The following is a 27024-nucleotide window of genomic DNA, read 5'->3' as shown; positions in this document are numbered from 1 at the left end:
AATCAGTATTATCAATCTAAACAAAAATATAAGCAACAATTTCTGATATATATAAAGTACATTGACAAAAAAGCCTGCAAAGTGGAAGGATATGAATGAAAGCAAGAATACCTTTATCTGTACAAAACAATATCTTCTTTGTGCATGGTGGAATTAGTTATCCAATTATCCAAAAGTATAAATAATGCAAGAGACATAATGTACTTTTCAGGATATCAATTTAACTGCAGTATGAATGTATTAATTAGAGTGTTGAATTATGCAATCCACAATGTAATTCAAATGCAATTATCCTACAATCCTACAATTAAAAAACTGTAGTACCGCAATCAAAACTCCAGCCACTGCTAGTTTAATGTAGCTGGAGCAATTAATAAACTGCAGTTTGAAAGCTGTTGGCTCCACCTACTGACGGCACTGCAAAACACACACACACACAAGACTGGAATGCCATGGACTACTAGCAAGGATTCAGAAGGAAAATGATTTCCTTAAAAAAGTGAAATTCTGGTAACTGGCCTCAAAACCCAGTTGTTAATTCTCGTGTTTTTGTGTAAGTAGTAACACTCCGCTTTATCACTAATATATTTCTTCTAGACAACCTGCGCCCACGATTCCCTCTCATTGTAGTTAGAAAATCAGGGGACATAATAACACCCTTTAAGATATTACTTTATTCATTAATGGATTGAGTATGTCTTATCAAAGCGATGTCCTAAGTCAATTACACACTCCATTGCTTTCCAAATAGAATGTATAGATATAGCCCTAATTTCTAACAACATTAATATACTGTAGGTCTACAGGATTTTAGAGATTGATGTAGCTCTGCTTTTTAGTGTTTCCACACAAAGGCTAAAAATGTGTAAACAATAAACATGAATCTTTTAAGACTGAATTGTCTTCTTAGTAAATTAACATCTATACGACTCTAGAAGTGTTTGCCTCCTTATTTAAGAACGTCCAAAAATAAGAAAATCAGTTTCGGAAAGTGGCCTAATATGGCCTAAATAGAAAAAAAACAACACTTTTTAATCAATTTAGTTGCCTTAATATTTTAAAAATTAATTCGTAGTTTGCTTTATTATGATGTTTCTAGTTGTTGTGTGATAGCGAGTAGGTCTAGCACATTTGTTTCACCAATTCGTGCAGCAGCATGTTCTTTGCAGCATCCATTTACAATAGCTACCAATTAAAAAAAAAGCCTTTAATTTGTTACTGCCAGAACACAAAACGGTGCGCTCTAGCTCCAGCGTCTTCTCACAGAAAGCTAGACACGTTCTGTTTCCACGGTGAGCTGAAATTAAAACAGTTACAGCTGTCGTGCCGGAAACGCGGAAAGGATAATGATGTTTACGCTTGAAAGCTTGCTGGAGGGCCACCACAGCGTGGTGAGAATTGATCTCGGTGTGAAAACGTTGTTTGCCTGACTTCTGATTTGAGGTTCATTCTGCGCTTTTCTCCATTCCAACAATTAATAACACAAAGGGTAAAACAAACCAGGAAGAAATGTTTGCTGTTATTAATGATTATTATTTTCTGTTCCGGTAACATTTCAATACATGGACTGTAGACTTAGTATGTACAATTGTAAGACATGAGAAACTTGTACCGAAAGCTTGGTCGTACGCGATCGTTGCTAATGATGAATTAGTTAGTAACAGTAGTTAGATATGTGTCATTTATAAACAGTCCAGTGTTTAGAACTGTAATAACTATGCACTTACAGCAGAAAAGTGTGATTCAGTAATACTGCAATTCCTACAATTAATTCACTTAATTTGTTTTCAGAGATTAGAGAAAATGTGATGGACCAGTTACAACAGTAGGATAAATGATTAGACTATTTTTCTGACTCCTCTACATCATCTTTCGACAGGAGCTCTATATTAAAAACTGAAAATAGAAAAAAAAATGGGAGAGTGGAAAGACTACGTTGCGGCTCTTCTCAAAGAGGAAACCGTGGAAGATGCCGCTGTTGTCGGCTGTTCAGAGAGCAAGGCTGTCTGGGCTTCCAGACCTGGTGGTGTTCTGGCAGCTGTCAGCCCACAAGAAGTGGAGATACTGATGGGAAATGATCGGACATCCTTCCTGAGGACTGGTATTACCATTGGAGGTAAAAAAGCCTCAGTTATCAGAGACTATCTGATGATCGATGAAGATTCAGCCATGGACATCAGGACCAAGGGCGACGAAGGGAAGTCGATAGCCGTGGGAAGGACAGCGAAGGCACTGGTGTTTCTGATGGGGAAGAGAGGGGTCCATGGGGGCTTACTGAACAAGAAAGTCCACGACATTGTGAAGTATCTCAAAGAGAGAGGGATTTAAATCTCCTGCACAGCAGTGCAAACAGGTTACAGAAACAATAATAAATCACATTCATTTTACCATTCTTATTAGTCTTTTTATTTTTATTACAAATCTGTGAACAATCATAAACAGTGGTTGATACAGAGCATATGATATGGTATGTTTAGATATTCAGATGGCTTTTAATACGTTTTCTCATAAAAGGTTGTGTGTTTAAGTCCCCACTGCAGACAGTCCTATTGTATCATGAGCAATGTACTTTACTTTTACCCCAGTTCCCCAGTCCACACGGCTATAGAAATGGGGACTAGCATTGCTTGTGAGCAATCCCTGCGATGGACCAGTGTTCTATATTGTGTGTCTTGTGCTCTCTCATCTGCTTAATGTCACAGAAACCAGGATAAGTTCTTGCCCGATGAGCCAATGTGACATGGATTTGGAAATGACCTGCCTATGGATTGGTACCAGAGTGGAGTGTTGGTACCAGAGTGCTTTTTCTAGTGTATGTCAATCATCTGAATTCTGGTATAATTAGTACACTAGTAAAATGAGCAGATCACATGAAATTAAGAGAGTTAGCAAACACTGTAGATGCTGCAAGGAAAAGTCAAAAAGATTAAGACAGTATTAAAAACAGGGTAAAAACCTGGGGGATGACAATGTAGACAAAAGCAGTGTATTGTGTACAGGTCATAAAATAATAAACAATACATGTAAGATGGGAAACCCACAGACTGAAAAAATTCTACTAGGCATTTAGAACACCAGGCATTTCACTGCTGAGAGTGAGGCAGGAAATCGCTATCCAGCTGTGTTGTTGAAGCTCATACCCTGACATCTTTCAAGGAATGGCTGGATTAGATCTTTTAGTATTATATTCTGTTAGTAGACATGGTAGGAAAGTCATCAGAGGTGAAAGCTCAAGTGCTGTATTTCATTACATTTTATTGTGGTTCTACCTTCATACTGTAACTGTAACAGTACCTTTTAGTACTTTGAAAAGATGGTTGTTATAAAAATTAGTCATGAAGTGTTCCCATTGTTATAAAGTTTTCCGAAAATTAGAAAACAGCACTTTCCTTCCTAAGGAAAATGAATTAAACTAATGTAATAGTAAAAACAATACCTACACAGAACTGATTTTTAAGCAGTGTGATCTAAGAGTACAAACAAATACATAACCCACAGTTCTTGTGCCATAAGTAGCAATCAGTCATTTGCTTTCTGAAAGTACAATACATGTAATGACTGAAATTGTCAACCTCTTTCTAGTTACAATAATTACAGGGGAATGAATGAACACAGGAAACAATAATGATCTAGTGTTTTATTTTTAAAATTGTACATTACAGCTTATCAACCAAAGAAACCATGCAGTTTTGATAGATCAATCTGCACTAGTAAACCAATCTTGACTGATAGATTTCCTTTTCTGTATATGAATATTAGCAGAAAAGGCCATTAATATCAGTCACAGATCTTGGTAATTTTATTTTCCAGCAGTTAATTTCAAATGAGATAGCTTAAAGCTGCAAACATGATTAACATAATTACTGTTAACAGCAATAACTCACTTAAAGTATAAGTGAACATTAAGGATTATTTGCTTAACAATGTACTGTAGATAATGATGTTACTTTTTCTTATTAACAATGTTGTTGCAGATCCAGTTCATCCCATCCTAAAAAATAATAAAGCAGGAATTAGTATTTTCAGAACTGAATTTGAACATCCTTGGATAGCTTGGGTTAATGAATACACTCTTTAATTTCTAAGAAACCTACTTTTTGGGTATTTCATAATTTATCTTCAGGATATCTTTTTGTGCACATGTTTATTGTTATGCCATAAAAAGCTTCTTGAACTATAGGATTTATATCATGGTTAATCATATTTTTATAAATTTCCAAAAACTGAGAAGGTGTTAAGTTGAATAAGCCACAAGCATAAAACATATAAACTAACAAAGAAATATACTTTAACAGCATATTATTATTATTTGATTATTATATGCAGACTCTGAGCTGGGTCTAGTCTTGTATTTAGACCATTTAACCACGTCTGTGTAAAGGCAAAACTGTAACTGACAACTGCATCTATATTGGAAAAAGTATCATGTTGTTGCTTTAAGGAAAATTCAATAAAACTCAATGTAGTGTATCATGTACACTTCAAGGCAATTACTGTTTCTCATCTGGTAGTGAAGAATGAAACACACCAATAGGGAAATTAATCATAAATAAACCTTCAGACAGTGAATGCAACAGAAAAATTCATAATAATGTAACGCTTACGGCCGACAGGCACTGTGTAAGAGCCGGCGTACCAGAGCAGGTGACGTCACCGCCCTTCCCTGTGATAGCACGACTACAACTACTGGGCTGTAGGGAGATCTCTCTTTGGCTCACTGGGCTGGGTCCTTGCAGAGTGACGCGGGAGTCCTGGGTTCGAGCCCCGGACGGTGCGGGGCCGACCTGATGTGGCAAGGGCGCCCGCCTGAGCCCCCGTTGCGTTACATTGGTGTCAGAAGCGGGGTGGGATAGCCCTTCGCCGGGGATGGCGATTTAAGCGGGGGAGAGTGTAACGCTTACGGCCGACAGGCACTGTGTAAGAGCCGGCGTACCAGAGCAGGTGACGTCACCGCCCTTCCCTGTGATAGCAGGACTACAGCTACTGGGCTGTAGGGAGATCTCTCTTTGGCTCACCGGGCTGGGTCCCTGCAGAGTGACGTTCGAGCCCCGGACGGTGCGGGGCCGACCTGATGCGGCAAGGGCGCCCGCCTGAGCCCCCGTTGCATTACAATAATGATAGGTTTTTATTTTGCACTGAACAGACAGTAATGTTTAATGAAGGCTTTAAATGGGGTTTATGGCTGGATTTAATTCAAAAGCTGATTTGAAATATTTTCCGTAAGATAAGACATTCATTTATGCAAACATTCATCTCCTACAGAATAGCTCTATAGGACTAATATTTTAGAAATCATTGCAGCATTTTACTTGAAAACAAAAGTATTGTTCATGATAAAAAATATGGCTGTGTGCAATTACAGTAGTTCTGTTCCATTTTGATGATTCTAAGTGCAGACTAGAGTTTTAAATATTTGTAAATCCCTCAAAAATAGATGGGATCATACGGATTTAAAATCTACCAATACAAGTACTGATAAAATACATCAATTCTATCTAGCATTTTTTTATATTTCAGTATATAAGCTTATATTTAAGTAAAGTTTGTAATAACAATACCAGACATGTATGTATAAGTAGCACAGAAATTATTCAGAAAGCTAATTGCCTTGGTGAGGAATAGATACAAATGAAAATTTACAGATACAGATACAAAATCTATGAACCACAGAATGTAAGATGTGTACTGTGTACTGATGTTTACAAAAGGTAAATGTTAGAATTTTGATATGCGGTTTGTGTTATGAATTTCCAAATTTCTTAAATTAAAATTTAAAATTCTTAAATTAACAAATTAAAAAATCTAGACTAAAAAAGCCTTCTGTTTGAACCTATTGCAGTAACTGATTGTTTGTCTTGACCTGACAAAAGTCACATCTGATACAAATTGCCACTGTTCAGAGCAACAGCCAATCACATTTTGAGGACTACAACATGGGGACATATAAAGCACTAAGCTGCCAGAGGAATAATAATTGCTTTTGTTCTTTTATTTCCCTTTATCTTAGCAAGTCATAGCAATTAATAAAAGACTGAGTCATGTAATATTGTACATACTGTACCAGTGTGTTGATTGGACATTCCCTGAAACTCGTCACCTGGAATAATTGCTGTGCACTCAGAGAAATTGCAATGCTAGGATTTTGATATTAACTTCTGGTTGCTAGAGGTATTACAAAGAACAATCTATGCAGGATATGACCAAAAGAGACAAAAGGTACCTACGGTTTTCCTCATGTAACCTGGGACATAGATGTTATGGTGATATGTTATGAAAGTGAACAGGCATCATTCACTTGACACACAGGGCCTCAATTACAGCATTTCCTTTTTAAAAACCCACGATTCACTTTCCAGTCCCTACCATTAATTTCAAGATTGAGAAGTATTACATAAAACATCACTAATTCTTTTGGAAATGTTTTCTGGGTTGGTAAGTGCTAAACGTTTGGATTGCGCTCATGTGTGATTGAAGAGATTCAGTCATTTAAACTTCAATTATTTCAACCCATTTAAAAAATGCCGACTGGAATATATAGATTTCTCTTCTGCCAGAGGGCAGTCAGTGTTGGACTCGCCATGTTTGTCTGAATCCCAAGCAAGAACATGTTACAGCATGGTGTATTCTCTTCTGGACATCATCTTTGTCAGGCCACTGCTTCAAGGCTACCAGATGATGCTTTTACCTGCACGCCTTCCCCTGACAGTGCTGAGCAGGCCTGAATTTGCCACTCCCTGTCCCGGTATGTGTGAAGGTTGAGCCCCTCTGCAATTTCACTTGCTGGAGCTGATGACACCAGGTCCTGCTTGTTAGCGAAGATGAGCACAGGGACACCTTTCAGGTTCTCCTCCTCTATGAGTTCAGAAAGTTCCTGAAACAGGTGAGATACAGTACGAACACAACAAATAAAACCATGAGGACATATAGAATATCTCCAAGATGTGGTGAGGAGAATCGGGTTTTTAAAGTCGATTGCCTTCTCATTAATTTGTTTCTGCATATTTTAAAAAGGTATGGGATTTTAACATTTGTATTTTAACTTGCTTATAGTGCTACTTAATACCAAGGCAAAGTGATAACTGTAGAAGCATTGTGCAACAGTCTGGAAATTGTCCCAGAATTCTCATGGTAAGAATATAAAGTTCTCAGTAGTAAAAAATGATGCAGGGTTTTGGCATGACCTACAGTAAAAAATACATTACCTGGCCTGTTTCTTCAAACCGTTTCTTGTCTGCACTGTCTATGACATAGATCTGTAAAAAAGAAAGCTGACTTATTTACAAGGCTTACATGAAAGTATGTGCTCTACATCAAAGTCATAGTCAGACAGAAAGAAGCATTGTTAGAATGTAAAATGACCCTGTACTGGCAGACTGCCACATTGCCACACTGCGCCTTTATCATCTATTAACTGTTGACCAATCATCCAGAAATCTATCAGTGCAAGAACAACTGATAAAGTCATGAAATATGTAGGGGGAAAATCATTTCTTCTTTTTGAAGAAAGAAGCATAAAACTATCTTAAATTCTAAACAAGACAAAAAACACAACACTAATTATTCCTCTGTGGCAATTTATAAAGGAGTTATAAATAGGTTTTTATTATTTTGACACATTTTCTTTTATACTCACCCAATCTCTATTTTCCAGTTTCTTTAAGACTCCTGCACCCACACAGACAGAGACCACAAATGTGCTCCTCAGACGTTCCCACCTGCTAAACCATCTGACATGCTGCAGGCTCCATGGCCCCTAACTTGCTCTGTCTCTCATTGACATGTGTGCAAGCCTGCAAGTGCCAGGCAGGCTGCAGGAGTCTCTGTTTGGTAGGCAGCTGAGAAAGCCCCAACAGGTTCATCCCAGCACTATCCTGGCAACTCAACCAACTATGTGACACTTCTTGGGGAAACCCAGTCACAGTTGGCAAGCAACCTGACCCAGGCTCGAATTAGCAAAAGAACCTGTGCCTCAGCCAAAGGCTTTACTTGTTGAGTCAATTGATAGCCCCCATTTTTTACATATATTTCTTATTGACATACCTTCAGTCTTTTTGAACATTGTTAACAAAGAAGAAAATGCAATAATAAGGTGAATAAGTAATAAAGGTATGAAAATAAAGTAATAAGTAGAACTTTCTTGTAAATTGTATTTGGCAAGTACTCCTAAATTTAAAAAACCTCCAATATGTCCAATCTGTTATACTGTATGTTATCTTTACATCTTCTAAATATTCATAGAATGTTAAAATAACATTTATAAGCAGCACCATAGTATAAAGTGTTACTAAGTAAAACAAGTTATAGTAAAGTTGAAACTCATATTAATATTAGAAAGACATATGGAGGTTTAGTATTTATTTGTTTCTGAGGAAAGAGTGTGATTGAATTATACAAAAACATAATTAACAAAGACAGAGAAACTTTGGAGATTTTTTCCTTATGTTTTTTTTTCTTAAAAAAGGAGACAAGATTCAGATTTACTACCTAGTCCTTCAGCGCTGAGTATCATACCCTGATGGAAGGCTGAGTTTTAAAAAGTGGGAGAAAATAATTTCAGATTGCTCACCAACAAGTCTGTGTTCTCTAAATACTTCTTCCAGAAAGGGCGAATTTTCCGTTGGCCTCCAATATCCCAGACATTCAGTTTCATACCATTGGAAGCCACACTTTTAATATTGAAACCCTGCAGTAGAGGAAATTAAAATGATAAAAGAACGTAGGCTCGGTGCATTTAAAAGCATAATTTTACATTTCTGAACACTGAAAATATACTGTGTATCTGATTGCATAAAAAGTTGCTGAATACTTGAACGTTTGTTAAAACTTTCTTTAAAAGTGCACTATGGACTTTTTATTTTGACAGAGACTAGTTACCACGTAAATCAGTAAATTTGCTCAGTTTCAATTTGCTGAACATTTGCTGAACAATTCTTAATATTTCCTACTAGTGATAGCATACTATTGTTTTTTTTATTTGCAAATTTAATTTGACCACTTTGGTCAATTTATGTGAGTGGACTTGACACAATCAGACGTATTAGCAATATAACCTTTTCTTATCTCATAAAACAACCATATCGCATATTTTGTAACAAATTATTTGTAACTTGTCAACCTAGTGTTTGTCACTCTTTTCCTTTTTTGTAGAAACGGGGAGCCTCTTTAAAGCATTCTGCAATGTTTGCTGCCAGCCTGCAACTTTTTTTTTCTACATAACTTAGGATAACAATGAATAATATGCTATGGAGTGTTTTGCATTAGATAAACAACCTTTGCAATACTTTAAAATCTTTAGTCCCATGGGAAAGTCTAACAGTCTGTTAGATTAGAAGGATTCATTTGCACCAATTACAGTAGGGCCTGCACAAGTTACAGTAGATGATCCAGAAGAGATCAAATCCAAGGGAGTGACAGGGATTAAGTGCTACTATAATAGACAGAGCACTGTGGCAGAGTGTCCAGTTTATATTGGTGCCAATGAGGATGAGTGAAGCTGTATGAAGTGAGAGCAGAGAAAGTTTACTCAGCAATTGTTTGTGGCAAAACTGAAACACCATAATAGTATGAAAGTGCAATTTCTAACAACCTTGGATGTTTTAGGTCACTATTTAGTATTAAATAGAGGAATTGCAATGTTGCAGCCATTGTTTCCAAATTGTTTTAGACTGCGGGACTAGTCAACTGAACAGCAATTAATAAGGTATAACAACTGTCAAAGAGATGATGATGGTCCATCCAAATGTCCTTGTAGTGCAGGAACTTACTTTGAAGGATGTCGCTGGCATAGTATTGACTCCATTAATCCAAAACCTTTTTACTGTATCGAAAAGAACAATTAAATCTATGTAAAAGGTCAGGTGTTCTGGAATACACAGTTGTCTGGCTATCTTATATGAAAAAGAAATGGTGATAAAAAAGAGACATATCATTGATAATATAGCTAATTATGTAGGCTAAATTTCTTAATCAGCAAAGGTTATTATGCTTGTGAAAACATCTTAATTGCAGCTTAATATTAGAAAATAATCCATGTATCATGTCTGGCACATTTTTTAGGCTATTCACCATTGGCACCCACAACATATAATACTTGTGCCTTTAAAAAATACAGAACTACTGACCAACAGCAATCCTTCATGTGAAGCAAGCATACCATGGACTCATTGCTCCAGGAAACAAAAAATTATCTAGGAGAACTCCTGCCCCCCAGAATGAGAAAAGTAATAAAGTGAGTCCTCCAAAGACAGTAAAAAGTGATAAGCTTTAATATAAGCTTACAAGAGCCTCAGGCTCTTCAAACACAGATTGCTTTTTAATCTCATTTAAAAACAATACTGCAGAACTAATTATTCTTTGGTGAATAAAGAAATTGCCAATTCCAAGCACCATGTGCAGACATTTCTACTAGCACCTGGAACTATTGAACATTGAAACTCTAGTGTTTATCTTATTATCTTATTTTATCATAACTATAGAGAATTAGTGTTTCTCTGCATTATCCATGTATTATATGTGATTGTATATTTCAGTCTGATTTTTAGAAATCATGTTTAATTCTTTAAATAAATAAAGGTTGTATTTATTTCCACGCTAGATTAGTGATGCAACTTCTCAGGCTATTTTCTTCTTTAGTTGACCAGTATTCACACCCCAGCAACATTATCCAATTCAGAGGCAGATTAACTTGATTTTCTCTGCCAATCTGTTACACAATTTACTTTGGTGGATCAATCTCATTTGAGGACTTGGCTCAATTTAAGGAATTTCACCTTCAGGGAAAACTAATCTGGTCCTGTATCAGGGTTCAAAACAGTTTAGGAGCAGAAAAGAGCAACACAAGGTGCCTATATGTTGAGTACAAGAGGAGCTCTAGCGCACTTATCAAGATTTACTGCTTTAGTAGGGAGTCACTACTGCTGGTTTTGTCTGACCTCTGCCTTACACACAAGATCTATTGCATCCATTTGAGTCTGCTTGTAAGGAGTAATTTAGCTGGTTGTATTGAATTACAGCCAATTACAACTGGAGTACAAGAGGAGTACAATACTTTTTCATGATTTTAGACAGGATGTATCAGTAACATAAAATAAAATGGTGAATGAAGTTTGAGAATGTACCTATCTACAAGACATTACCCCCACTAGCTCAAGTTGTTCAACTTAGCTGTTAGTATTAGAGTTTTGCCTTGCTGTGATGGCAAGGCTTAAATTCAGAACAAGAAAACAATAAGGAAAGGCATCTGTCCTAATTCCAACCATAATAATTCTGCTCTTCATGTTTTATCAATAAGAAACCCTTACAGCTTTTCCACATTTACTCCATGGGTTCAGCCACACGAGTGGAGTGACCTGGGAGCCCAACTAACGTCAAATGCTCAAAATTGCTGAAACTAATCGTACAGTAATCTGAAAATAATCAAGAGAAAGGATCAGCATTACAATGCAGAAATATAACAGGAATGCGTTTTCATAAATATTGTCAACAATGCATATTATCTTACAGTACACCTGTATCCACAAATTTCACATTTTTATTTTTTCATGATAGTACTTTAATTACAAGTAGGAAGAATTATATAATGTTGCATAGCCTCATTATCCATTGTCCCCATTACGGTCAAATTCCATTCCTGTTTCTTACCTGTGTTGGAGTGATTGTGTTCACATCTTCTGAAGCAAGCTTCTTCAGTAATGTCGTTTTCCCAGCATTGTCCAATCCCAGAAGAACTATCCTCAACTCCTGCTCAGTGGAACCTTTCAGTTTCTGAATGACAGAAAATAAACCCTAAAATAGAGTCAAAAGAGGTTACAATATTATTTTTTTAAACTGATGTGAGCAGGTTGTGTAGCAGTGACCAGAATGCGACAGGAGTCTGTCAAAGAAGTATGGTGTTCGTAACCTGCTTCTAAGCCGAAAAGGATTTGGCACAAGAAAACAACGCTACCCTAATGACTGACCTTGTCTGCCTGATATAACAAAATTAGATCCGTCCGAAGTAGAGGACAGATTTGTTTAGAAATTTGAGAGTCCTCCATGCAAACAATCTTTAACAAATGCAAAATCCATGAAGAACTTCACCTAACAGTTTTTGAAAAAGTAAATTCTCTCTTTATGTGATGTATGAAATATAATATATTCTGCAGTATATTCTAATGAAATATAAATATACTTTAATGATGAACATAAAAGAAAGCAACGCTATGTTCTGGTTATAAAAGGCTTGTGATAAAACATTTTGTAACATTCATTTAAAAAAATAGAAGGTAAAAATGGAACACATATGAAGCAAAGCTGTTTTTGTGTGTCCATTTGTTTATTTATAATGATGGAAATATTTGTTTTAAAAGGACTGGTGCAAACTGTACAGCATTACGTTTATTATTTCATCAAATAGCCTTTCCTTTCATCACTACTCCTTTCTGTTGCTTCCATAGTTATTCCTATTGCCAGAAAAGAAACCTTCACTATGGGCAGAATCAGACATGAAGCAGCCAGACAATTGAATTTAAAGACTTGAGTAAAAGTTAGTTTGTAACACAAGTTTAAGGACATTTTAGTACATATTTTAAGGACATTTCATAGATCCTTTATTACATATTAAAGAAACCTATGTAAAAATCATGTTCTGTAGGTTTACTGGATCACTGTTCATTTGAGATCAAAATACAAGGACTACAGCTGCCCCCCCAGGTAAGTCCTTATGGATTCAAGAGCTAAGGTTCCACAGTCCAGGGTGAATTTTCAGATCACTGCACCTCGGGTGCAAGACAAGCTGACACAAAGCAAGCATGAGGTAAAACTGTCCGCAGAAGTCAAGGTCCAGAAGCAAGTGATTTGGACACATCAGGTTCAGTCCAGAATCCTGCAGCTGGGCTGGAGAAAGGGCTGTGCGGGGTGCGGGCAGGTGGACTGAGTGACTGAAACGTAGGAGAAGAAGAGGGAAGTCCAGGGAAGGCTGGTGTAGAACAGGGACGAGCCACCAAGGTCCAGAGCTGTGTTTCATTCCAGGACGCCGTGGAGGGCTGAGGGGTTTGCCACTGAAACCAGGCAGGAGACTCCCAGTCAGGGCGGTCATCCACTAGACAAGTCTGTCTCCGGGCTGGAATGGGCATGTGTTCATCAGGGGGTCATCTCCGGAGACCAGGCCGGTGTGTGCCATCAGGGTGGAATAAGGAGATGGACTTGTGGCCCGGCTGAGGCAGTCGACAGCTGGGGTTCGGGTCTGAACCTGGTCCCACCTGGACAGCACAGCCATGGGTAGAGATCCCAGATGGAGCCCAAGAGGACTGGAAATCAGGAACAGGAAGGGCTCTGCTGAGATGCTGGAAGGTGGCTCAGGAGTGAAGTGGTGAAAATGTCAATGCTGGATCACCAAGGAGAGACTGAGCAGGGTTAAAATACTCTCAGAGCACTGCTCTTCTCCAGCTCGTTAGATTCCACTCAGAGCAGTGATTTCAACGTCTTTTCTCTATAGTTCCCAGGCCACAAATGTCATTGTCTGGATGTTTGAAGTGCCAAATTGTGTTTTTTTTAAGTGTAGAATGGTAACAATTCTGGACATGGCTATCCAGTTAACAGTGTTGAGGCAGACTATGTTTAGGTCATCTTTTTTCCCTTCCCAAATGTTGCTGCTGAGCAAATGTTACAGCTGCCTTTGTGCTTGATCATTACATTGAGCTTCCAGGCATCAGTATCTTACTCCTGTCACTATCAATTTGTTTGCAAAGGATTTGGAGAACATCTTTTACTGTGGAGACACCCTTGTACACCAGTGTACACATATGTCTAGACAGAATATGACCTTGATCCAACAGAATGGAGACCAAGACAGTTGAAAGTGTAATTTGTGGTACAATTGTGTTAACCTCCATAATCCTGTTTGCCGAACACATAGGACACAGGAAACTAACAAGCCTTCGAGGTTACTAAAAGTGAATCCAGCATGAAAGGAGTCCTTATATATTTAAGCCTGTCGATGCTGCCCCTATTTTGCTTATTGAACAGATTAAGTAGAAAAGGCAAGAGGCTGGACTTTAGAAACCCTCATATTGCATACACTCCACGTACAGTACTGACCAAAATTATTCATACAACTGATGAAATAGGGGTGTTTCATATATTAATATATGACATAAACACCAAATAACAGAAACACGTACAGATTGGATAGTGCGTCTTGCTAAAGCCCTCGTTTTTCTGGAATTTGACAAACATGACTTTGCTCTGTGCTTCCTCTGTACTTTATGATCTGTAGACTACTGTTATGATTATAATAGAACATTGTTGTACTTTATTAAGTGAGACACATTATCCAATCCATAAATCATTCTGCTATATGATGTTGATCTATTTCATCAGGGGTATAAATCTAGAGGGCACTGTATTATCCAGAATAATTTGTACTTGTCTATTTCAATAAAAAAATACTTCTGTGTATGGGAAAGACTACTGTTTTATGTGGTGAAAAAATCAGTCAAATAAATAAAAAATACAACAACAACAACCAGAATAATAATAATAATCATCAACATCATCATCATCATCATCATCATCTCCCTAATTTCCTTATAACAATACAATGGATCTTACAGTATATGATGTCAGGGAAAATAGTGAAAAAGTATTTTAAGCATCAACTACAAGGAATGGATTAACTATGTATGACTGACACACTAGTACTTAACATATCATAGATATATTGTGGCCTTGTACAAAGTCCTTTGTCAGTAATAAAGGAGTAATACTGGTCTTTATATAATAATAAGACATGCATGACACATTAACTCAGCATTCTGTGATTCAGTAATAAAATACAAAATAAATGCTTATAGATCATAAATATTCTTGAGTGCTGTCTAAGTGCATATGTTAACAGCAATCTGAAATTGTAGCTACAAGTGTGTGGGTTTGCATTTGGATCTTGCTGTTGTGCCCTTTCTCCTTATACCTCAAATTGCTTCCACAAACTATACAGCAAGTTGCTTTAGATAAAAGTGTCAGCCAAGTAATATATAGTATCTTTTGTTTGGATATGAGATACTCCTTGGAAATTACAGAAAATTATACTGAAATTTTATTTAATGAATTACTTTGATTAATCATTGAAATCCCATTAAGAATCAGTGAAAACTGTTGCTCAGTTCAATGTTTTTTTTTTGTGTAAATATAGAGCATGCAAAATAGAAAGGATAAATAGTCCCTAATATGGACAATCATAATCAGTAGTAAGGAGTAGTAGTATTAAATTAGAATTTCAAATAATTCAGATTATTTGAAAGTTCGAAAGATCAAAACTATTGCTGGGCCCACGAGGCAGCCTTTTAGATTAGATTTCAGTTTTATGAAGTTGAGAATCTGTTAAGCTGTCAAGCTTTTTAACCATTTCATCAAATCCCAACCCATATCCCTTCTAAAAGAGTATTACTCACAGGTACCCACCTACCTTGAAAATACCAGGATCATACTAAATCACATAGAAAGAGACAAAACAATATTCCAAACCGCACCTTTTGCACTTCTCCCATTGTAGGTTGTTTTTGTTTTCAGCAACAGAAATGAAACGTAGCTACATTCTATTGAGGTGCCCTGGTCATCTGAATGGATTCTCTATTCCTCTGGTTACACTTGTGCAATATGCTAAGTCTGCTGGGATTGTCTTCTCTCTTCTTGGCTCTGTGGGGGCAGGGAAGGATTAGAACTCCAGAATTAGCTGCAGTCTTCCACGTATACCTCCCTCTCTTCGGCACTAAATAATTACCTGGATTATCCCTGTGCCACCTGCTGCTCTGGAAGTCATGTGGACTACCTGACATTCATGGATTTGAAAACATGTATCTCTTCTTCTTCCTTACCTTTTATCATCCCAACAGGATTGAATTTTAGTGTTATTTTCAAAAATGAGAAATGTTTATGTTTTGATGTAATCGTGCACCGGACTGGTCTTTTAGTGCTAATACGGCAAATATTTTGGAGCTGTGGTAGCCCAGACAGCAAGGGCATCCCAGGTAGGGGCAAGTGATGTAGCTTACTCTAATTTCTACCAGACTGCTCCCAGGTCCACTCAGCCTGCTTTCCAAATGAGGACCAGGGGCTAATCCTTCCAGGGGTAATAGGCCAGCCAGAGTGTGATGCTGACCACATCACCTCCAGTGTTGGATGGTTGAGAAAAATGGTGGCCCTTGCCCTGCATTCCCCATGGGCCTATATGGCCTGAAAAGGGGACCTCACCTATGGTAAATATTTCACTGTTATAAACAGAGAAATTTTATTGATATTTTCCCCCCTTTGTAATGTCTACCTGTAGCAGTCAAAACAAACCTCTGTATAGGTGGCCTGAGTTTGATTGTAAAATAATCTGTAGAATGACTTGTAGGTGTCACCTTAATGTGAAGAGAGATTTAATACTGATGACCTGTCACTGATGCTTGTGGATAAGTGTTATTCGCAGAAGAGAAACAACTATATTTAGCAGGATAAATATCCAAATCACGCAGATTTATTAAAAAAAAAGTTGTGTCCCTCTACTATTAAATAAACAGATTTTTTTTTCCGAAATCACAAATCCTTCCTAAATAAATACTAAAATTGTAATAGCATAATTAAAATTAAAATTAAGATAAATTAAAATTAGTATAATATTGCTTTGTCTTTGTTAAGAAACTAAGAAATAAACCCTAATACGAGAGCTGGAAAATGATCCTGTAAAAGATCTTTTCTGCAATTCAAAAAAACGTCAAAAGGGGAAGCCAGTAATCCTAAATCGAGAGAGCGTGATTGCCGAGTCAAAGCCGTAACTCAAGAGCCGTAGTTAAGAGGAGAAAGCCAGAAATCCAAAACCGGGAGGGGTACTTGCCAAACCCAAGTCATAATCCAGAAGCCATAGTTCAAAGGAGAAAGCCAGGAGTCCAAAAACAAGGAAAATACTTTCCAGAGCCAAGCCGTAAGCCAAAAGCCATAGGTCCAACAAACAAAAAGCAGTTCCAAGCCGAAAAGGTGTAAACGAGAAAAAAGCGTAAAGCAGTAATGAAGCTCACATGGAAAACCAATACTAAACGAGGAGGTTAGGGAAGACTGCTTAAGTATATAATGAGATGGAGGTGTGGTGGTGAATAAGTGATCCGATAGGTTGCCTAATTCATCGTGGTCTACGTCTTCTTCTGCTGACCGAACTCCGTTGCTGGGAAGCGGGGATCATAACATTACCCCCCCTTGAGGGGCAGCTCCTGACGCCATAGCGGGACAATTAGGGACGTTGTGATGGAAGTCCCAGATCAGGGTTGGATCCAGTATATCCTTCTCCGGTACCCACGATCGTTTCTCTGGACCGTAGCCTTCCCAATCAACGAGATACTGCAGGGACCCACGAGACTAACGGGAGTCCAGAATCTTATTTACAGTAAAGGCAGGAAGTCCGTCAATTACCCGAGGCAGTTGGGGTTTTGGGTTGGGGTTTCGACAAAGTGGATCTGTAAAAGGGCTTAAGGAGGGAAATATGGCATGTAGGGTGAATCCTAAGGGTAGGAGGCAAGGCCAGTCGATAAGTTACTGGAGTGATGTGCGCGAGGATGCGAAAAGGGCCGATGTACCTGGGGGCAAGCTTGTGAGATGGTTGCTTTAGTGGAAGGTTGCAGGTAGACAACCAGACAAATCGTCCACATCGAAGTCTGGGTAGAGTTCGATGGTGCCGGTCCGCCATGTTCTTTTGCCGAGCTGAGGTGCGAAGCAGGGTGGCTTTTGCATTTTTCCAGTAGTTTGGCAGATTTGTGACATATTCCTGAACAGATGGAATCTCCATGTCTGGAGGGGAATCTGGGAAAAGAGAAGGCTGGTAACCCAAGGCACATTTGAAGGGTGACATGCCTGTAGAGGAAGTTGACAAAGAATTATGGGCATATTCTGCCCAAGGATGCAATGACACCCAGTTCTCATGAGTAGAGGAAATATATGCCCGTAAGAAGGTTTACAGCTCTTGATTTATGCGCTGACCGTTAGCTTTGGGGTGGGTGGCTAACATTAGTGAGACTGAAGCCCCCAGTGACATACAGAAAGCCTTCCAAAATTGGGATACAAACTGGGGGCCCCTATCCGAAACAATGTCTTTAGGGATGCCATGAAGATGGAAGATATGCACCACAAATAAGTCTGCCAGTTCCTGTGCTGTAGGCAAGGAAGGCAGGGGAATAAAATGAGCAGATTTTGAAAAGCGATCCACTACTACCATGACTGTGGAGTATCCTTTGCTGGGTGAAAGGTCAGTAATAAAATCGACAGAGAGCTGGGTCCAAGGATGGTCGGGGATGTGTAGGGGTTGAAGAGGACATGCCGTCCTCATCCGAGACGACTTATATTGGGAACCGATAGAACAGGCCTGGACATACTCCCTGACATCTTTAGCAATTGTTGGCCACCAGAAGTCTCTGGAGATAAAATCCAATGTACGTTGGATTCCAGGGTGTCCGGCGAAATTGGACTCATGTCCTCATTGAAGAACCTAAGATCTAACTAGGGTTGAGACGAATAATTTATCCAGGGAGCACTGAGGAGGTACAGTCTGACCAGCCAAGGCGCGTCTAACTATTACTTCGATGTCCCATCTTACGGCTGCCAGGAACTTACCAGTTGGAATGAAGAGCTCAGTATTCTGTTACGAGTCTGGCTAATAAAACCAAAACTAAGAAATAAACCCTAATGCGGGAGCAGGAAAATAATCCTGTAAAAGATCTTATCCGCAATTCGAAAAAACTAAGTCAAAAGGGGAAGCCAGTTATCCTAAATCGAGAGAGCGTGATTGCCGAGTCAAAGCCATAATCCGAGAGCCGTAGTCAAGAGGAGAAAGCCAGAAATCCAAAACCGGGAGGGGTACTTGCCAAAACCGAGTCTTAATCCGGAAGCCGTAGTTCAAAGAAGAAAGCCAGGAGTCCGAAACCAAGGAGAGTACTTTCCTAAGCCAAGCCATAAGCCAAAAGCCATTGGTCCAACAGAGAAAAGCAGTTCCAAGCCGAAAAGGTGTAAACGAGAAAAAAGCGTAAAGCAGTAATGAAGCTCACACGGAAAACCAATACTGAGCGAGGAGGTTAGGGAAGACTGTGCTTAAGTATATAATGAGATGGAGGTGTGGTGGTGAAAAAGTGATCTGATAGGTTGCCTAATTCAGCGTGATCTATGTCTTCTTCTGAAGCAGGGATCGTAACAGTCTTCTCTTGAGTTAGGAACCTCATTTTAAAATGCGTGAAGACCAAAGCCAATATTAAAACATATTACAATTGTTTGTAACTCATGAACAATGACCACTACCTGTCCAGATCTGCTCAAAACTTCAAAGCGTTACAAGTACGTTTATGTGTAAGTTTAAGATAAACGTGTACTATATTAAAAATACTGTACATTCTATACAGTATGTAAATGTAATTTAGTTCAAACTATATTCAGTCCATATAAAATGACCACCCATGTTTCACTTACCCCTTCACTCCTTATAAAATAATATATTTAATTTCAAAATAAAAAAACAGAGATACACATTCTACATGTTATATAATTATTTATTATAGTATACAGTATAAGTGTACAATGTCTTCTATATACAACAAAATTTAATCATCCAGATACAAGCTGTCTTAGGTAAACAGTATTAATTAGTGCATATGTTCTACTGAAGTATAATTTAGAGGTAGGAACGTAAAAACACTTACAAATGAGATGTGAAATTATTCACTGATCTGGTCCGTTCATGAAAGAACATGACTTGAGTGGCTTGTGTAATGTTACTGGTTAGATTGTTCCACACACCCATAACTCTTTGCATACATAAGTGCTTCCTGTTCTCAGTTTTAAAGTTGCACCCAGTTTGGTACACTTTTGGAATTAGCAGGAAACAAATGCTGTCATCATTCCATTTTGCAAAAACAAATTTCTAAATAAGGAGTCTTAAGTACAAAATAGAGGGGGAACAAAATATATAATTTTAATTTGTCAACAAATCAAAAATAATGAAAACAATAAGCAACACTAGATTTTACATGATTTCATTACATTTCCAGAGTCCATGTTTGAATTTCCAAGCAGTCTCCTGGTTTTCCTTTTGCTATATAATATACGTTTATCTTGAAGATAAGATTATAATCAGGCCCCATATCAAGCAAATTCAAATATGTGATAAAAAGTAGCATTTAACTTCTAAACGAAAAATCAGGTAATATTTTAATGGAAGCTGTTTGTAAAGTCTTCCTTTTCTATATTGAATAGCCTGGTATACCATACTGTGTAGCATGCGTAATGACTTTGGTTCAACAAATGTACAGGCAATTCTTTTACAATAGAAATAGTGTTTTGGAAACACTTTCTTGACTTTACCCAGTAAATGAAAAAAATAACATTGCCTTTTATAACAGTAGTAGACTGTCCATTTTTTTAAAGAGGCCCTCCACAAACATTGCTGAACATTTCCTCCACAGTAGATCTAAAGATTGAGCTGCACCCAGAATTTTGCAAAAGGCCATTATAGGTCATACACTGTATAGAATGTTATAGAATTATAGAAATTTAAGTAGCGTTGGAGTAGATATGCATCTCATTTCTTTTTGTGTTTTGGGCTGTGAAGAAATACAACAGAAAATTAAAAGGTGAAGATGAAAATAAAAAAAAAGCTGTTAAGTATAATGTTACAGGCAGATACACAAATGTGTACTTGTTAATGCGAAAGCAAAGGTATTTGGCAAATGATCATGGATAGGTGATATTGTTTTTAAACATGGACGTGAAAATTTTAAAATATGTTTTAAATGTCCATCCGATTGATCAATTGTCAGCTTGTGGCTGCATGGAGAAAAATAAGAGTGAGGGCACATGTTGAGACCTCTCATAGTCTTTTGGCATGCTGCAAGTGCCCAACAGCACAGTTGGCACCAGCTGGAGGAGTGCTGTGTGTCTCTCATTGGCATCACTGTAAGCCTGCAGGCACCTGGCAAGTCATGGTTTTGGCAAACTACAGACAACGGTTTCTTGCTTTTCTAAAAGTCTGTAAATATTTAGTTCTGATATTACTAGTATACAGTAGGTCAAATTTATCTGTGCACTGCTACAGTATACCTTATTAATGGTGCTACATTTAGAGGGAGAGCTACTTCAAAGTAGAGCAGGAACACAAAACCTTACCTCTTGATTTTTTAAGTATGCATCTCATCATGACAGCCAAGCCAAAGACAAATATCCCAGCAGCCATGCCACACAGAAGAATTAGTATAAAACCATCACCTGGTTGTATAATCACAGACAAAACCATAAACCATTATATTCTGTTTCTCTGTAAATACTATAGAACATGTTGAAAAATGTTTTTAAAAAATATAAGTGAAGATGTACTTACTATTAACAGTAATATGAAGTTTATTTGAAGTCAGATTTAGACATGGTGTTTTCCAAGTACAGTGGTACATTCCAGTGTAGTTTTGCAACACATTTCTTAATGTCAGATCACTTGAATTAGTAAGTTTCAAGAACTGGTCATCTTTGAACCAATAAAACAATTGAGTCACTTTAGGAACATAATTGGCACAGGACAATGTTAGGTCATTGCCTTCAGGAACTTCTTTGCAATTTGCTTTTATGGGAACAGTGTAAGCTGCAATCAGAGGTACAAAAAACACATAATAATTAGATCGATTACTTCTGTGATATGTGTACATTAAATAAAAAATTAAAGACAAATGGATTAAAATCAAGTTAAAGCATGCCTTCTGAGGGTGAAAATGTTCAAGAAATGTCTAGCTAAAAATACAGAAAATGTGTGCTTAAACTAATTGATGAATTGTGAAAGGGATGAGTAAAAGGATTTAGTTTTAACTTTATAAAGTTCAAAATAGTGTGAGTCTGTGGAAAGCCATTTGTAATCAATCATTCTATTGATGAATACAGTATGCATTCAGGACAGAGGTTGAATGTATTTCCTGCCAATCACTACTCACTAGATATAGATACATTTCCAGCTTTTATTGCAAAAATACACCACCACCAACCCTATTATCACGGCCATTGCTGCAACCCAGTGGAACATTTCATAGAGGTTCTGACTGTATGTCCTTCAATACTTATTTTATAAACTCTCTCCTCTTACATACTAAAATATTTCATATTCTACAGTTATCTGTTATTTGACTTACAACTTAAATCTTTTACAATCATTTTCAGATAATTGCAGGCTGATTATATACTGCAGAGAAGTAATCTTTAGAAATATCCCTGTAATATCTTAATTAGTATTATTTGGGTCCATATACAATAGAAAGCATGTGTCTTAGGAATGAACACTGAGAAAAAAATACCTTTCAGGCAGTCCTTGACTATTACTGAAAAATGGAAGGAGAATATAGTTATAATACTGAAATATATTGACATTAAAAATGATCTTGTTATAAAAGGCCTGATGTTAATAATAAATCTAACTTTAGAAGGATAAAAAATCTGAAAACCCAGCTGCTCAAACTGGGTCATTAATAAGCCAGGAAACAACTGAGTAATACTGTACATACTGTAGATTGAGAACTAGATAGGTAAAACATAAGTTAAATTAATAGATCAAAGTACTTTTCCTGGTGTTTTAGAAGTATGGACTACAAAAATAAAGAAAATAATAAAACAACTTTTTAATAAGGCATGCATTATCTGCTGAAGTGCTTACCACAAAACATGTGATCTGTAAAATTCTGGCTGGGTTGTGAAACTGCAGCATCACACGTACTGTTATCTGCTTTACACAATACATTAGTAATGTTTTCCGCCAGGGATTTGCAGGCAGCTGGAGAAACCAAATATTAAATAAATATAACACAATACAATTAAGGAACTTGAAAACATTCCATAATCTATGAAAATTTTATAAAGTGTAAAAAACAACAGCACTTACAGGAAGTTATGCCTTCAGAAATGTTTAAAGACACGTTGACGCAGCACTGATTTGTTGCCTTCGAATCAGTTTCAGCTGTCAGGTATAGGAGAAAATAAAAGAAAATATTCAAAACACACAATTTGCCGTCATATTTTTCTTTAACAGCTTTACGACGAACTCTTTAGATGAGATATACAGTATGATCATTGGTTCCTTGCATACTGTCACGCAGTGTTAATCAGGACCCTATGCGGATGATAGAATCTGGAAGGGAGTGTAACAAACATGGGGGAAAGAAGACTAGGAGTGGGGCTGGTAGAAGAACAAGGGGGCATGTCGACGGTGCACTGGTGCTCGGGGGGGGCGTAGTCCATGCGACAGCCCAGAGGGAGCAAAAGTCCAGAGCCGGGTAATCCATCCAAGACAGACAAGACAAAAGTTAAAAGCCGGAGCGGGATCCGGCGAAGGGTCGGGGGAATAAAAAGGTGTAACAGGGCCAGGCGCTCCAAGCCCCAGACCCAGATGGTCAGGACGCTGTTGCAAAGCCTATGCCGTTGAGCCTCTCCTGGACTCACTGGTAGGTGGGTTTCCAGGCATCCATCTTCCAATGTTGAGCCCAGAGTGGTAGGAGCATCTGGCTTTTGTAGGGAGGGGCTGGATAGGAGTCAGGTGCAGGACAATCAAGCAAACAAGAAAGAGCCGGTGCCCTTAAGAGGAGGGACTTATGATCGTAGCACATACTTTAAGTACTTAAAAATGAGTGGTCAGATATCAGACTACACTGATGAAAATCCATCATTACTCCATTATAAAACTCATAGATTAATTATCCAGATTCAATTCTGGTTGTAACACTATGAAATATAGTTTATTGGTGGTAATGAGTAGGGCAGGTTGTTGTAAGGTATGAACTGAACTAGAGTGGCAAAGGGACCAGATAGATAATTGCACGGACAAAATTCATCTAAGCATAACCTGATATAGGTAATAATAAATTCAAATTTGTTCCAAGGCCTTCCTAGTAGTAAAGGAGAAAATGAGGTGTTTACTAGAACAGAACTGAGAGTTAACTGCTCAGATTAAAAAGGAGTTACACACCACTGTCAATATTTTAGAGATGCAGAATAATAGTCTCCTTGCTTTTAATTTTAAACAGAATCAGTAATTTCCTTCAGAGAGAATGAAGAATCTTTCATCGTTTCAGATTCCAGGAACTATCATCTAAAAATAGGCAAGCTTACCAACATGGAAAGACCATCCAATACTCTGTTGGTAAAAATTGTTAATAGTAGATGGTATGCAGCAGTTGCTGTTTACATTGCACTGTTTGCAGAGATTTAACATATCAATGATGTCCATTTGGATACCTAAGGCAAAAAAATCACAAACATAAAATATTTCACACAGGCTAAGTTGATATTTTAAAATACAGCCTTCAAATGTGATATTGTATAAACAGAAACTTTTGAAAATCAGCCCTCATGAATTCTCAAGGAAAATGTACTGTATATTATGTACATATACTGTATGTCCACCATATGTGGTGCCTTATTGGTAAATGGCTTGATTTATGTGGGGTTTGGACCTCTACACTGCAAACACAGTAATAATACCATTTAAAAATAAAAATATATAAAAGAGAAAAACAGTGACAAACCACTTACTAGAAATAAAAATCAAAACCAGCATACAAGGAAGAAGTCCACAGGGTTTCATTTTCAAAGTACAGAAGCTGCAATTAAAAAAAAACAGCATTTATACGGTACTCTTTTAAAAAGCAATCAGTGGAAGCAGGATTAAATTTTTAGATATTACTGTATATTTCATTGTGTTGTTAACCATGTACTGTGCCTTCATTAGCTTTTGAACCAAATAAAAAATAAACTGTATGCCATGTATGATCCATCCTTTATCAAAAAGCTGCTTAGTTCTCATAAGAATCTGAGGTCTGTCCTAGAAGGACAGGGGTGCAAAGTGAAATTATATAGCCATATCACCCTGTAACTCACAACTGACAGCCCACTGAAGCTAAGCAGGTGTGAGCCTGGTCAGTACCTGGATGGGAACCTCCTGGGAAAAACCACTGGAAGAGGTGTTAGTGGGGCTGGCTTTTGCCCTTTCAATACTGAAACCTTATTGCAGATACAGTCCTTTAACTTGAATTTTATTTTGCATACAGGCTTCATTTTTTGCTTACTTTTGTTAATCTCCTGACAGAAATACATACTGGAGAAGGTATGTATTAGTAGGATACTATAACCCTAAAATGCAAATCTGAATAGATGATCATCAGGTCTAAAACTTGTTGTCTCTAAAGCCCAAAATGAAAAGAAAATAATTCTAAAAATGAATTATTTTACAATAGGGCAACAGTACCAATTTAGCTAAGGTGCAATGTTAAATTTAAAAACTTAAAGTAAGTCTCTTAAAAGATATATTTAAAACTTAATCTGGTCTCAAAGTGTCTCAGTGGGGGGGTATACAGTGATGTGGAAAAGAAAGTAACCCCCCCCTATGATTTTATGGTTTTGCATATTAAAACAAATCAGACCTTCATCTAGTCATCACCAAGTCCTTACAGTACTAATTACTTGAAGTAAACTGAGTTATCAGTTTCTTACATCACCTGGGAGGAATTCTGGCCCGTTCCTACGTACAAAACTGCTTCAGCTCAGTGATATTTAAGGGGCATTCATTCATAAACTGCTTTCTTGATTTCCCACCACAGCATTTCAATGGTGTTGAGGTGTGGACTTTGACCCGGGCATTCCATAATCCTGATTCTTTTCTGTTTCATCTATTCAGTTGTAGATTTACTGGTGTGTGTTTTTGATCATTGTCTCGTTAGCTGATCCATTTTTGGCTAAGCTTTAGCTGTTGGACAGATGGTCTCAAAATACCTCTAGAATGCGCTGGTATAGAGCAGACTCAATGATAGTAAAGCTTTCAGGTCCTATACAAAGATTTATATAAATACAACCATATTAATATTTATTCAGATCTTTACCTCAAATGGGAAAAGTGTAAACTGTAGTAAAGTCGGGAAAGAAATTCATTGTAAACAAGAACATACATTACCCAATTTCAGATTTAATTATACATTTACAGGGGGTATAATCCATTAAGCATTAAGTAAATTTGCATTTTGTTTCACTTGAAAAAATAAATTAAGTTTCCACAAGTTGTAAACATGAAATACAGTAAGCATTAACCAACATCATTTATACATTGTCAGAAAGGCCATTTTATATTTACAGTAGTAATAGATAAATAATACCAGTACATACAATGGTTATCAAATCAAAACAAAGGAAAAACATCTAAAAGATGAAGTGAGACAGTTACTGTACATATCTTGAAGACAGAATTCATTATATGCTTCAAATAGATTTCCTACTGAAAAATTCTATTAAAAATATTTCTAAAGGCAGAAAAAAATGTTTCAAAATGTAGTTATAATCATTTTAAAAGGAAATGTTGTTCTTACCTAATTTCTTTAACCTTCTCTGCTTAACATTTGGCTTCTGTGAAAGAGCAATGACTATTGAGTGCAGTGAATTATTGCTCTCAAAGAGCAGATCATGACTTGTGCAATGACTTTTGCATGATTTTCTCTCTAAAAATGTAGAGAGATAATAATGCAAATACTTAATATTATGCGCAGTGCATAATAACATTCATACACTCCATGATGCAAATCAGTTTTTTTCCTTCAGGTATAGTCTAACTAAGATCACTTTGTTTAGTTTTTTTTTATGTTATGTCACAAAATCCACTTTGAAACTCACTGCCATGTGTGGTTTTTTGGGAGGGTGAAGGGGATATACACTATTAAGCTTTAAGATTTGAAAAACCAGTGAGTTCAAGCAATTCCAGTTCAGTGAATGGAATGACCTGTGACATTTAAGAAAATGTCTTCCAAAGGAAATTTGGAATTGCAAATGCTTAATTAGGACACATTTGGTTCTTTTATGGGTTTATTTTTACTTTTCTTTTTTGATGAGTGCCTTCTATCTCAAGTCTGGGGAAGCTAGATCACCGCTATCCTTGTGTTTGATATCTGAAATTAACATCACAAATATGGCTGTAAGGGTAAAATAAAGCTCACAAAATCAAAAGGGTTAAAATGCCATTTAACGTGT

The 27024-nt window shown here is 37.3% G+C and overlaps 3 protein-coding genes across 3 annotated transcripts; 1 reads left to right on the top strand and 2 right to left on the bottom strand.

Annotated features, from left to right (window-relative positions):
- The first annotated feature begins 1914 nt into the window (after window positions 1-1914).
- On the top strand, window positions 1915-2328 carry LOC148821147 (profilin-3-like). The gene has a single exon (XM_088933383.1). It carries the CDS (start codon window positions 1915-1917, stop codon window positions 2326-2328), a length of 414 nt encoding a protein of 137 aa, XP_088789509.1.
- A 1322-nt stretch (window positions 2329-3650) lies between these two features.
- On the bottom strand, window positions 3651-15602 carry arl3l1 (ADP ribosylation factor like GTPase 3, like 1). Its single transcript, XM_088932488.1, has 6 exons — window positions 15507-15602; window positions 11641-11784; window positions 8567-8683; window positions 7203-7253; window positions 6686-6871; window positions 3651-3991 (listed from the first exon to the last, which is right to left on the bottom strand). The coding sequence occupies exons 1-6, from the start codon at window positions 15522-15524 to the stop codon at window positions 3944-3946; spliced, it is 564 nt and encodes a 187-aa protein (XP_088788614.1). The 5' UTR covers window positions 15525-15602; the 3' UTR covers window positions 3651-3943.
- Window positions 15603-19523: 3921 nt separating this feature from the next.
- On the bottom strand, window positions 19524-26444 carry LOC148821145 (uncharacterized). Its single transcript, XM_088932787.1, has 9 exons — window positions 26370-26444; window positions 24547-24614; window positions 24124-24249; window positions 22901-22975; window positions 22676-22792; window positions 22320-22343; window positions 21365-21619; window positions 21154-21252; window positions 19524-20591 (listed from the first exon to the last, which is right to left on the bottom strand). Exons 2-9 carry the CDS (start codon window positions 24596-24598, stop codon window positions 20542-20544), a joined length of 798 nt encoding a protein of 265 aa, XP_088788913.1. The 5' UTR covers window positions 24599-24614; window positions 26370-26444; the 3' UTR covers window positions 19524-20541.
- Between the last annotated feature and the right edge of the window lie 580 nt (window positions 26445-27024).

This window comes from Atractosteus spatula, chromosome 14 (genome assembly GCF_055471065.1).
Source record: "Atractosteus spatula isolate fAtrSpa1 chromosome 14, fAtrSpa1.hap1, whole genome shotgun sequence".
NCBI classification, from domain to species: Eukaryota; Metazoa; Chordata; class Actinopteri; order Semionotiformes; family Lepisosteidae; genus Atractosteus; species Atractosteus spatula.
Note: the sequence above shows the minus strand (reverse complement) of the source record. Positions and strands in the feature narration are given on the sequence as shown.

Excerpts from the sequence above, each read along its gene's own strand:
- LOC148821147 (XM_088933383.1), top strand. The coding sequence starts at position 1,915 with ATGGGAGAGTGGAAAGACTACGTTGCGGCTCTTCTCAAAGAGGAAACC.
- arl3l1 (XM_088932488.1), bottom strand. Across the intron at positions 7,254-8,566 it reads TAGAGAACACAGACTTGTTG|ATCTATGTCATAGACAGTGC; the intron begins GTGAGCAATCTG and ends TCTTTTTTACAG. Across the intron at positions 6,872-7,202 it reads GGTTTGAAGAAACAGGCCAG|GAACTTTCTGAACTCATAGA; the intron begins GTAATGTATTTT and ends CACCTGTTTCAG.
- LOC148821145 (XM_088932787.1), bottom strand. The coding sequence starts at position 24,598 with ATGAAACCCTGTGGACTTCTTCCTTGTATGCTGGTTTTGATTTTTATT. Across the intron at positions 24,250-24,546 it reads GGTTTTGATTTTTATTTCTA|GTATCCAAATGGACATCATT; the intron begins GTAAGTGGTTTG and ends TTTTTGCCTTAG. Across the intron at positions 22,793-22,900 it reads TTCTGAAGGCATAACTTCCT|CTGCCTGCAAATCCCTGGCG; the intron begins GTAAGTGCTGTT and ends TGGTTTCTCCAG.